This window comes from Delphinapterus leucas, chromosome 4, assembly GCF_059928025.1.
Source record: "Delphinapterus leucas isolate spDelLeu-1000000601 "Yukka" chromosome 4, BTC_Dleu_Yukka2, whole genome shotgun sequence".
Lineage (NCBI taxonomy): Eukaryota > Metazoa > Chordata > Mammalia > Artiodactyla > Monodontidae > Delphinapterus > Delphinapterus leucas.
In genome coordinates, this window is record NC_143132.1 from 72,081,103 (window position 1) to 72,094,367 (window position 13,265).

A 13,265-nucleotide genomic window follows, 5' to 3' on the forward strand; every position below is an offset into this window, starting at 1 on the left:
CATACTACTAAGCAGTAAATACTTGTTTACTTTCTAGCTCCTCCAAAAGAGCAGGAGCTTCTTGAACACAGGGGTTGATTTTTGTCTTGGTACCCCAGCATCTAATGGTTATGTTCGCTTGCATGTGATCAATATCTAATAAACTGACCTAAAACTATCTCATAGTACTTCAGCTAACCAGTTAGTACACTGGGGAAAGAAAGGCCAGACTTCAGCCAAAACAACCCTTCTATATCCTTTGAATTTTTTTCCTCTTGGCTGCGCCACACGTTTGTGGGATCTTAGTTCCCTGACCAGGGATTGAATCCGGGCCCTGGCAGTGAAAGCGCCGAGTCCTAACCACTGGACCACCAGGGAATTCCCCTATCCTTTGAATTTTAAACCGCATATATTTTATGTTTTAAATTTCATTTACAAAGCAATATGGTTACACTGTGGAAATCACAAATAGCAAATGGGTATTTAGGATAAATGAACATAAGATAAAATGTCCAGTGAAAGCATCATATACAAATTTTAAATGTGCTATATCTCAAACAACATAAAGTGAAAATCACATGCTCCAAAAAACTCTCAGATGATATTGAGCAGCTACAGCTTTGTCAGAAAGCTGACAAAGACATATCTAAATGCTAGTAAAAAACAAAAAGAGAACAAAATTATTTCATGGAACATGACAGGAAAAAAGCATTAATATATAATGTTGTGATTTAATGTTAACTCAATAAGTAACATTATAAAAAAGCATCAATCATTTCACTTAAATCTCCAGAAATTTACATATTTATGTTACTGAAAAATCTTTTTTGGGAACTGGACAAATACAGAATTGCCTTCTATTTGGAGTGTGCCTTATGTCTGGGTATATATGGTAATTTAAGTTACATAGGGCCAGGGATGTTTTTTCTTTAAAAGGGCTTCATATGGGCTTCCCTGGTGGTGCAGTGGTTGAGAGTCAGCCTGCCGATGCAGGGGACACAGGTTCGTGCCCCGGTCCGGGAAGATCCCACATGCCGCGGAGCAGCTGGGCCCGTGAGCCATGGCCACTGAGCCTGCGCATCCGGAGCCTGTGCTCCGCAGTGGGAGAGGCCACAACAGTGAGAGGCCTGCGTACCCCAAAAAAAAAAAGGGCTTCATATATTACTCAAAATTGAGAAACTTTCCTCTACTATTCTCTCTTCAACTGCAAACAGCCCATCAGTCAACCAACAAATCCTACAGCTTCCATCTAATTAACAACACCCCTATCCATACTGTTCTATGCCCACTGCTATACTCTTTGTTCATGCCTTCAACATGTCTTACATGAACTATCACATTTCTTTGCTCTTGGTCATGCTCCTTTTGATATACCTTCTATATTGCAAAAGAATGTAAATTTGATTATCTCCCCTGTTTCAACAGTTCTGCACTGCTGACTGGAAAACTTTTCATCTCTCTTGAGCTGCACACAAGATTTGGCCCTTACAAACTGCTCCTATTTTATACCCTCCTGCTTTCATCTCACCTCTGTACCATTCCCTCCAGGTGCAGATGTTTTTGTAACCTAGGCAGATCACTTGGTGGTACTTTACAATGCCATGCCTCTGTATGATATGGAGAGTGACAGCAGTAAAATCAGTCCCATCATTCTTCTTTTTTTTTTTAATTTTATTTATTTATTTATTTTTGGCTGCGTTGGGGTTGGGTCCTCGTTGCTGCATGCAGGCTTTCTCTAGTTGCAATGCGTGGGCTTCTCACTGCGGTGGCTTCTCTTTCCAGAGCACGGGCTCCGGGGGGTGTGGGCTTCAGCAGTTGTGGTGCACGGGCTCAGCTGCTCCGCGGCATGTGGAATCTTCCCGGACCAGGGCTTGAACCCGTGTCCCCTGCACTGGCAGGCGGATTCTTAACCACTGCACCACCAGGGAAGTCCCAGTCCCCTCATTTTTCTTGACAACACACCAAATACCCACCTGTTAAGTTGTGGACCTTCCCCCTCCCTCCTCACCCTAAAGTATATACAAGAACAGATACTACTTTTCCACAGGGCCTTATCTCTATCCTTGTCTCTGCTAGCTCTTCTATCTTACAGACTTTAAAAACTCACTGAACTGGCCAGTTCTCACTTTTCTCAAACCAGTTCTCTCTCCATAAGTCCTCAGTCAAGCTGAACCAAAAGTTCTCAAATTCTATACTATATATAAAATAAGCAATAAGGTCCTACTATATAGCATAAGGAACTATATTCAATATCTTATAATAAACTATCATGGAAAAGAATAAGAAAAAATATATATATATACGTATGTATAACTGAATCACTTTGCTGTACACCAGAAACTAACACATTGTAAAAACTATACTTCAATAAAAATAAAATAATTTAAAAAATAAAAAGTTCTCAAGTTCTAGTATATACAGACTTATATTCTCACCATTAGGAAACACTTTAAAAAAATGAAATCTCAGACTTCCTTGTGGTGCAGTGGTTAAGGATCCGCCTGCCAATGCAGAGAACATGGGTCCGAGCCCTGGTCTGGGAGGATCCCACATGCCGCAGAGCAACTAAGCCCAGGTGCCACAATCACTGAGCCTGCACTCTAGAGCCCATGAGCCACAACTACTGGGCCCGTGTGCCACAACTACTGAAGCCCATGCGCCTAGAGCCTGTGCTCTGCAACAAGAGAAGCCACCACAATGAGAAGCCTATGCACAGCAACGAAGAGTAGCCCCTGCTTGCCGCAACTAGAGGAGGCCCGCACACAGCAACAAAGACCCAACACACAAAAATAAAAACAAATTCAACTTTTTGAGGGAAAGGAGGAGTTCAAATATCCCAGTAGCCAACTGTATGTTAGGTAATTAAATACAGACTCTTGGGGCAAAACCAGCACAAATTTGATGAAAATTTTCCATATCATTACTCATAAAACCTGAAGCTTTCAGCGCTTTTCTAATATTTTTACATTGTGTCCAGTTATACTGGTTACATTATTTCTTAAATGCTAGTCTAAAAGTTCAGTGTCTATTGTACTCCACCATTTTAATTTATCTACCCAGCAGCTTCTGAAAATTAAAAGGTTCCTGTATGTAAACTACTCTGGCTACTTATTCCAGCAAGAGATGCATGAACTATTATCTTTGCCCCATAATAAACCCTAAAACTAGCTTCTGAATGACACCTACTTATCTTTTTCTTTTCAGAGAATTAAATGGCTGAGTTTATACCATTTTGGCTCTTGTCTCTCTAGGTGCTCACCACACTGCACTAAAGCACCACAAAAGGGACAAACAACATGCTGGGACTTCCCTGGTGGCGTAGTGGTTAAGACTCCGCGCGCTCCCAATGCAGGGGGCCCACGTTCGATCCCTGGCCGGTGAACTAGATCCCATATGCATGCCACAACTAAGAATTCACATGCCACAACTAAGGAGCCCGTGTGCTGCAACAAAGGAGCCAGCAAGCTGCAACTAAGAAGCCCACGTGCTGCAACTAAGGAGCTCGACTGCTGCAACTAAGACTTAGTACAACCAAATAAATAAATAAATATTTTAAAAAAAAAGAACATGCTGATGCAGGATCGAAACTCCCTTCTGCTATAATAGCAACCAATCCCAGCTGCTTCACTCCTTTTGAAATTTGTTCATAAGGAAATTCAACTTAAAAATGACCACTGCTGGGAATTCCCTGACAGTCCAGTGGTTAGGACTTGGCCCTTTCACTGCAAGTCCTGGGTTCAATCCCTGGTGAGGGAACTAAGATCCTGCAAGTGGCCCCCCCAAAAAAGAGCTGATGTAGAAACACAGGAAAATGTAAAAAAAGTATAGGTGAGTATTCCAGAGATCTACTGAACTATAGATTAAAATAGAATTTATTAAAAGGGATTATACCGAGAATGACTTTAAGACAAAAATAAAGCTATAATAAAGGAAATAATAACTGTGATATTTTGGGGGGCAGAAGGTGTCAACACTCAAGGCTCAGAATTGCTCTTTTTAACATCTTTATTGGAGTATAACTGCTTTATAATGGTGTGTTAGTTTCTGCTGTATAACAAAGTGAGAACTGCCATTCTTATCTATAATCCTCACTTAACCATTTAGTGCTAGAATCTAAACTATAGGCAGCGTATCATATATCTGTTGACAATCTGACAGGATAACTTCCATCATTGGAGCCTGTCAGTATAGTGACCTAAGAGCTTTCCATAAAAGGGGTCTCTACTTATGAGATTTTTTAAAAAAGAAGCACATGCTAAATTCTGGCAAGACTGAAGAAGACAGTGTTAGAGAGGGGCCCAAGAAGCAAAATACACCATTCACTTTCTTAAATAAAGCCAAATTATCTGAGCTATCTGTGCTTGTATAATCAGGCATTCTTAGTTTATCACTTGTTTTATCACTTAGTGTATCTTTTTTTTCTTTTAAAACGTAGATCCTGCCCCCACTCCAATTGGAAGGGTCTGGGTAGGGCCCAGGAATATGCCATTTTTTAAAACATTTATTTATTTATTTGGATGTGCTGGGTCTTAGTTGCAGCAGGAGCGCTCCTTAGTTGTGGTTCGCGGGCTCCTTTGTTATGGCTCACCAGCTCCTTAGTTGCGGCACATGGGCTCCTTAGTTGTGGCATGCGAACTCTCAGTTGCAGCATGCATGTGGGATCTAGTTCCCTGACCAGGGATCGAACCCGAACCCCTTGCATTGGGAGCACAGAGTCTTAGCCACTGCACCACCAGGGAGGCCCCAACTGTATCGTTTTAGAAACAGAAGATAACTGAAGGATAATTAAAGGTTCCAGTGGTTCTTAATGTCAGGAAGTAGTAGAGGCATCTAGAAATGTGAGACACCATTTTTGGTGTTTCATGATTAGGGGATGGGAGCACTACTGGCATTTAGTGGAGAGAAGCCAGGGGTGCCTTAGTAGCTTGGAAAACGTCTCCCCTCCCCTAAAGATTTCTCACACCTTCATTTCAGACTTCTGGCCTCCAGAACTGAGAGAATAACTGTGTTAAGCAATGCAGTTTGTGGTAATTTGTTACAGCAGCCACAGGAAACTCATACAAGTGCTAAATCTTCTGCAATGAACAGAACAGTCCTACAGAACAAGAAACTGTCCTAGCCAAAATGCCAACAACACTTCCACTTAGCTAAACAGAGGAACAGAAGGTTAACTGAGAGGGCAAAGGGAAAGTAAGGAGGGCTAAATGATATAGAGGACAGGAACAGTGATAAACAAATTTAAACAAGTTACAAGTTTTACCTATATACTTAGAGGTAATAACAATTTTTGATGAGTCAGCCGTAAAAAATTTGAACTTCTCTCTTATTATATTCAGAATGAAGAACAAATCTTTTTTAAAAGGGGGAGGGGGGCCTTTAAAAGAAACTTGCAGGTTTAAACTACCTGTAAACCTGTTCATGGGCTTATTTTGAGGTCTCAATATTATAGGTAGCAGCAGGATAGCTTAATCTAACCCAGGGTCTTAGTTTGTTCAGGCTGCTGTAACAAAAATACAATAGACTGGGTGGCTTAAACAATGAACAATTATCTCTCACAGTTCTGCAGGTTAGGAAATCAAAGATCAGGCTCCAGTAGATTTGGTGTGTGATGCAGGCCCACTTCCTGGTTGATAAGACAGTTGTCTTCTCCGTGTGTACTCACATGGTGGAAGGGCCCAGATAGCTCTCTGGGGTCTCCTTTTTAAGTACACTAATCCCATTCATAAGGACTCCACCCTCATGACCTAACCACCTCCCAAAGGCCCCACCTCCTAATAACATCACACTGGGGGCTCAGGATTTCAAAATATCAAATTTTGGGAAGGACACAAAAATTCAGTCCATAACACCCCATAATCCATATCTACGGCCAAAGTCCCACTTTACTGTTTCTCACCACATGCACTTTTTATTTATCCACTACCTTTTCTTCCATCTGCTTTAGCTTGCTAATGGCACCAAAGGCATTAAGCCAGCTTGTGGCACCCAATTTATCAGTGGCCATCTCCTTGCTGCTGCCTCTTAGTTCACACTCTTTCTCCTTTAATGACTTCATATAGAAAATAGCCCCAAACCTGTACTGCAGTCTATGTTTCCACCACAGCTGGAAAGAAGAATCAAGAGACATTTCAAACTTTAGTAGTCCTTTATACCTATTCTCTACACTATTTTCAATGCCGAAAGAACAGTCTCTTCACTATTATCAAGGAACCTAAGTATGGTAGTCACAGAGATTTTTTTTAAAAAGAAAAAAAATCCCTCTACAGACCCTTCCTTGCCCCACAGGGATAGAGCACAGAAATGACAGGGACACAAAGTGGTTACTTTTTGGTTCTACACTTCCCCTAGAAATGATAATAAAGCCAGCCAGACTATCCACCAAGGAAATGAGAGTCGGTGACAGTTGCAAGAAGTAAGATGAAAGTTCAGCCTCCTCACTGGTCTCCCATCCTGGAGTTTTTAAGTATTGAGGAATAGAAAATATTTTTTAAAAACTTTATATACAAGCACTATGGAGAACACTATGGAAGTTCCTTAAAAAACTAAAAATAGAACTACCATATGATCCAGCAATCCCACTCCTGGGCATATATCCGGATAAAACCATAATTTGAAAGGATACATGCACCCCACTGTTCACTGCAGCACTACTGACAATAGCCAAGACAGGGAAGCAATGTCCATCGACAGAGGAACAGATAAAGGAGATGTGGTAGATACACACAATGGAATATTACTCAGCCATAAAAAAGGATGAAATAATGCCATTTGCAGCAACATGGATGAACCTAGAGATTATCACACCAAGTGAAGTAAGTCAGTCAGAGAAAGACAAAATGCAAAATGGTGTATGTACCAATAGTAACTTAGGAAAATAGTATGACTTTCTTAAAGTCACACACCTATCATATGATCCCACTCCTAACTATTTATCCAAAGGAAATGAAAACGTATATTCACACACTTGTACATTAATGTTTTGGGCAGCTTTATTTATAATCTCCCAAACAAGAAACAACACAATTATCCATTCATTTAATGGATAAACAAATTGTAGTATATCCCTACAATGGTATATTATTCACCAATAAAAAGGAACTACTCATACCACAACATCATGAATGAATCTCAAATGCAGTATGCTAAGTAAAAGAAGCCAGACTCAAAAGAAGCCCGACTACATATTGTGATTCCATTTATATGACATTCTGGAAAAGAATAGACAAAAAGATTAGGCTACAGGTGAGAGGAGGGATTGACTACAAAGGGGCGGGGGGAAATTTTTGAGGATAGAACTGTTCTGCATCTTGGGGACTTCCCTGGTGGTGCAGTGGTTAAGAATCTGCCTGCCAATACAGGGGATATGTGTTCCAACCCTGGTCCAGGAAGATCCCACATGCTGCGGAGCAACTAAGCACATGTGCCCTAACTACTGAGCCTGAGCTCTAGAGCCTGTGAGCCACAACTGCTGAGCCCATGTGCCGCAACTACTGAAGCCTGCATGCCTAAAGCCCGAGCTCCGCAACAAGAGAAGCCACCGCAATGAGAAGCCCACGCACCGCAACGAAGAGTAGCCACCGCTCGCCGCAACTAAAGAAAGCCTGCATACAGCAAGACCCAATGCAGCCAAAAATAAATAAATAAATTTATTTTAAAAAAAAAGAACTGTTCTGCATCTTTATTGTGGTTTTACGACTGTATGCACTTATGAAAACTTTAACTCTACACTAAGGTTAAATTTTACTGTATGCAAATTATACCCTTTATTTTAACAGAATTTGGGTTTACATTTTGTATGTGTTCTTTTTATTTCATTTTTTAAAACAATTAATTTTTATTGCATTTTTACTAAAGCATTAGTCTCTGGGGAATTCCCTCCTTTCACTGCTGAGGACCCGGGTTCGATCCCTAGTTGGGGAACTAAGATCCACAAGCCACGTGTGGCGTAGCACCCCCCCCAAAAAAGAAAAATTAAAAGTATTGGTCTATGAAGATTTTTTTTAAGGGGGGGGGGCGGTCCTTTCCTACAAATAAATTTGAGAAGCACTGGCCTATACATATAACCCTAACTCACTTTACTTCTCTGGGCCTTCAATTTCTCATTTTAACTCAGAAATGGGTCAATATGGTTTCTAAGATGTTTTCCAACCCTAACCAAGAAAAATCTGTGAATATTCAATGATTTCTGGTTTCCTAAAGTGCCTACATAATATCTGACATATTACCCTACTCCTAATGTTTGAAGTACCATCACATTCTCCTGGTTTTCCTCCTACATCTTTGGTTTCTTCCGATCCTTCTCTGTACTTTCTTCTTTACCGTCTGTTAGATGTTAGTGTTCCTTCAGCTTTGTGTCCTGGAACAAAGGACACATCCACTTTTATAGCTTCAACTGCCATCAATATGACTCATCAGATGTCACTCTTCTTTCTAGACCCAAATATTCATTTCCCTACTGAACAGCTCCATTTGGAAGTCCCACAGGCAGCAACTTACCTAAGCTGAACTAATCATCTCCCCAAACCTCTGCTACTATTCCATACCTTCACAAATTGTATTATTATACACTTAGACATCCAAAACAGAATCCTAAGCTTCATTCTGACTCCTCTGAATTCTTCCCTTACCTTTCAGAGTCCACTTCTCTGCCACTAACTTATTTCAGGACACCAGCATCTTCAATTATTGCAACAGTCTTCTATTGATGTCTATGCCTACCTCTTCTCACCTATGGCCAAGTAGCTCTTTCTGAAAAAACCAAATATGATTGTGTCACTCCCCTAATTAAAACTTTTCACTGACTCCCCACTACATTCAGAATAAAGCCAAGATTTCTTAACATGAGTTACAAGGCCCTTCCTAATCTGGTACCCTCTTATCTCTTCAGCCCCATTTATTGCATCTCACACAAGCTATGCTCTCTTCATTTGGAATTATCATCAATTCCCTCAACCTACTGTCTCTCCTTTCTTGTCTCTATATGTATGCCTGTCCCTCTTTCCTCCAGGTCTCTGCACATGTTTCTCCTGCCAGAAACAGCTCCCCTCCAGGTTTTAGCTAAGAAATTATTTCTTCTGGGAAGCTTTTCTTGACCTCCCTCATTTGTGCTACCGTAACAGCTCCTTACCATTATCCCAATGTATTACAATACCCATTTATGTGTCTGTATTCCCATTAACCTTTAAGCTTTTTGAGGACAGACACCATGTCTTGCTCATGGCAGTATCCCCAAGATCTGAACCATGCCTGGCACATAGTAGTCTATTAACAAATACTGAGTTTACTAGTAAGAGTCTACTCGCAACTCAAAAAAATTTATTCCCTCCCTAATTTCTGCTCAAACTTCATTAACACCTTTTGAAATAGTTCTTAAAATTCCAGAAGAGTTTTAATAACTAGATCACTTGCAACTACCTTTCTTGCAACTACTTGCAACACAGAGAACTTAAATACACTTTAATACTAACCCAAGAAAAATGTATTGTAGAAAGAATATGAATGGAAGTTGACTACAAATCCAAATACTACAAACACCAAGAGTTTCTAATTTAACAAATATGCATTCATTCAACAATTTTAAAAAAGATTAAACTAAAGGGGTTCTATAATTTCATTAAGTCCGTGAATGCCTACTATACACAAAGCTTTATGGAATGCTACACTAGCAACCACTTGTACTCTTCTCAGCCTCACTTTCTATTCCCTCACTTTTTGGCCTTACCTTCTGATTGTGTATTTACTTCTACCTATTCTATAGCATCTATATATCCCTCATCTCACGAATTATTCTGATTACATCTATGCATTTTGTATACGTGTGGCTGGATGTCAGTCCAAGTTGGTGTTAATGGGATACTGCCGTGGTTCAAAACATTTTAAAAAACTGCTCTTTTGGAATTACCTTCAGATCCAGTGGCACATTCTTTCCTCAGGTTTTGAGAACTGATATAACTTCTGAAAGCAGTCAGCAGTCTAAGCCATGTATGAGAGCATCAACGGAGATCAAACTGAGTAATACTGTAAAATGTGGTAGACTATAAAATAACAGGACTGGATTTCTATGTAGCTTGAAATAATGCTAATGGCATCAATGGTAAAGGTACATAGCTTCTCAGTGTGACCACTTCAAAGACCATCACTTCCCTTGGCTATCTGCTTACCAAAGGGTTTAATCATAGGAAAAATGTTCACGATGTAACGTTAATTGAAAATTTCAGAATTCTAAATTATGTACATTATGATCCACAATGTAAAAATAATTTTAAAGTAATTTAAAAAATAAAAATAAGTATGTAAACAAGAACTGGAAGATAATATGTGAAATAAATAATATTGCTATTATGAGAATGAATTAGTGTTTCTTTTTTCAAAATTATTTCATGTGATATCTTTTTAATATTTTTTAAAAGTCAGAGTCATCACTTCATACTCACATATCATAGAAAGAGAGTGTGAGAGAGATCTGTTCTATTTAGTGAGAAATAAAAGTTAAAATTCTTTCAATTTTCTCTTCTACTTCTAAATGCCACAGAAAAGGTAAGACTCACATTTTTGAAAATGCATTGCTTTTACCACAATGTTGGGCTTCCAAGTAAGTAAAATCTTTTTGAAATGAGAGCATAAACTCTTAAGGTCAGTTTCATTCATCTAGCAATAAATAAATTTCAAATACCTTTTTGTCATAAATACTACAATTTAAAATATTAGTGGGGACTTCCCTGGTGGTCCAGTGGTTAAGACTCTGCGCTTCCACTGCAGGGGGCACGGGTTCCATCCCTGGTCGGGGAATTAAGATACCATATGCCACACGGCCAAAAAAAAAAAAATATATATATATATACGTATATATATATATACGTATATATATATATACACACACACGAATTTTTTTAGGATATATGAAAGGGAATAAAGGGGTCAATCATGTGTTTCTAATATTTAATTACTATCTTGTAAAAAAATCATTATTATAAATCCATAATACATTAAGAAGAATCTATGGTATTTTCGCTTTTACAGACCTCCAGATACCACTGTCTACTGAGGGTCTCCAACTTGATTCAGGAATAGAAGGGCCTGTGACCAGGAAACAAGCCATGAAGACTAGCACACAGAAACAGAATTAAAGCAATTAAGTGAGTCACTTCATCTCACCACATTTTGGGTTTTGTCTACACCTACCAAAAATGTTGCATTAGAAGGAATAATGTGAGACTAAAACAATCCAAGTTCCTATGGTAGTTAGCATAAAAAACTGGAATGAAATAGGTGGCACCTTAAACCACCTCTAGAAAATCTAAAGAAAAGATAATGATAATCACTTCTATATGTAATTCACTACAAAGATTTTTCTATATAAACATAATACAGCAGTATTAACTTATATACACATACACACAATAATTTTCTGATTTTCCCAATAATGATCTGCTTAGACACTGGGAAATGCATTACATCTCTAATATAATAGTCCAATCACAATTTTTAAATATTAAGAAAAGTTATTCCAATTCTCATCCCAATTTTGTTACAAATTTTACTTTATCAACTGTGACTCGATGTTTCATGCCCACAAGCTAGACAATGCATCAAACATATAGTTATCGCTGCAAAGTAAAAAATAAAAATACCTTTAACTATAAAACGACAACTCGCAAACAACCGGCAGTGGTTAAAATATAAAATTTCACTTAACCAGATCTTGCACGTCAAACTCTGGATACATTGAAAATGGAAATGTTCTCTGCATCTAACAAACTACCAAATAATGTATAGATCTGCTAACATTCTGACCTCCTTACAAAATGACAAACTAGAACGGCAAAATTACACTCAGGCACATGTAGTACTCTTCTCTCAAATCACTCCACAGAGAACTTCATCATTTGCTCCGCCCTCTAATAACTCATGCAAAAAAAGTTCAGCACCATCACAGAGAACAAGACAGAGAGAATTCATAGAACGGCTTAGGGCCTTTCCTCCAGGCAGTAAGAGGATCTGCGTGTGCCCTTCGCAGGGGTCCAAAGGAAAAGAAAAACCGTGGGTTTGGGGTATACTGACATCCAGAAACTGATTTTGTCTCAAAGAAGTTTCTGCCGTCATTCCTATTTTATCAGCAGGAGGCCCTGGCGCCATCGTCTCGGTCTTTATTATTTTTTAATGGGGAGGTGGGAAACGCCACCGAAGATTCCTCCAGGCCTTTCCTATTAAGGTCTGGGGGGGTTCCCCCTCATTCTTCTCTTAAAACCTCAGTCTGGAGGGTACTCCTCAGCACCCCCCCCTTTCTGGCGGCCTATCCCCCGAGATCGGTAAAGGCGCTGCCGAACCCCCCAGCCTCGCCGTTAAGGCGGGAGGGCCCGAACACGCCAGGGCCACAGCGATGGCTCCGAGGGGCCCAGAAAGGGGAAGGGCAGGCCAGGGACGGGGGGGAGAATGACCTGGCCAAGGAAAAACGGAATAAGGAGGTGAGGGGATGCGCTGCACCCCAAGGCTGCACAGAGAAGAGGCGATGATGATGAAGGAGGAGGGCGGTGGCCCGGGTGCGGCCCCCCACCTCTCCCGCCCCCAGGTTCCCGGGCCGGCGGGGGAGGATGAGCTCGGCCCATTCCCCGGGTCTGGGCTGAAAGGAGGTGGGGAGGTTTCCCTCCACACTGCAAGAAGACCAAGAACGAGGGTATGGGGTGCGCGGGGGTAAGGGGGTGTCTCCCGCCTGAACCCGGAGACCCGACGCCGTCGTCGCCTCTTCCTCAGGAGGGAGGACGAGAGCTGTGGGTAAAGCCCGAGGGAGGAATGCATGAAGGTAAAGGGAAGCCCAGGGCAGACCGGCCGCCCGCTCCAGACCCCACTCTCCACCTTCCGGTAACCGCGTCTCTTACCGGTGATGGCGGTGAACTGCTGAATTAACCCCTTCAGCGCCGAGGACGCCGCGGAGCCCCCGTGGGCAGCCATCTTACCGCCGCCGCCGCTGCCGCCGAACAACAACACAGACACACACGGAACGCCCTCCCCCACCTCGCCGCACGGTTTGCGCAGGCTCATTGACCGCCCCCAAGCTCCGCCCCGCCCACCCCGGCCCCCCGTGGCGGCCTGCGCAGGCGCACTTCCAGATCGGTCAGGGAGAGCTTTCTGCTCTCTGGGTTGGCTGCTCGGTTGCTGTCCGCCACCGCATCCTTCATTGCAACCTCTGGTGCCTTCCTCTCCAAGCTCTAATGCCAGTCTCAGAGACGCGAAATTGCTTCCTAAGTTTCCGAAGGGCTTGGTAGGTAGTAGGCTATTTGCGTTTCAGC

The 13,265-nt window shown here is 41.3% G+C and overlaps 1 protein-coding gene across 8 annotated transcripts in view; it reads right to left on the bottom strand.

Moving 5' to 3' along the window:
- The window catches only part of UBXN7 (UBX domain protein 7), a 61,984-nt gene extending 48,997 nt beyond the window's left edge, over positions 1-12,987 (bottom strand). The window contains exons 1-2 of one of the 8 annotated variants that reach the window (XM_089910019.1): positions 12,855-12,944; positions 8,228-8,335 (exon numbers count right to left, since the gene is read on the bottom strand). Coding sequence is in view for 3 of the 8 variants with exons in the window: in XM_089910023.1 (XP_089766149.1) it covers positions 31-124 (94 nt within the window). In the remaining 5 variants the exon portion in view is untranslated. The other 7 variants (XM_089910022.1, XM_089910021.1, XM_022568423.3 and 4 more) reach the window with 7 other exon arrangements.
- Positions 12,988-13,265: the final 278 nt, after the last annotated feature.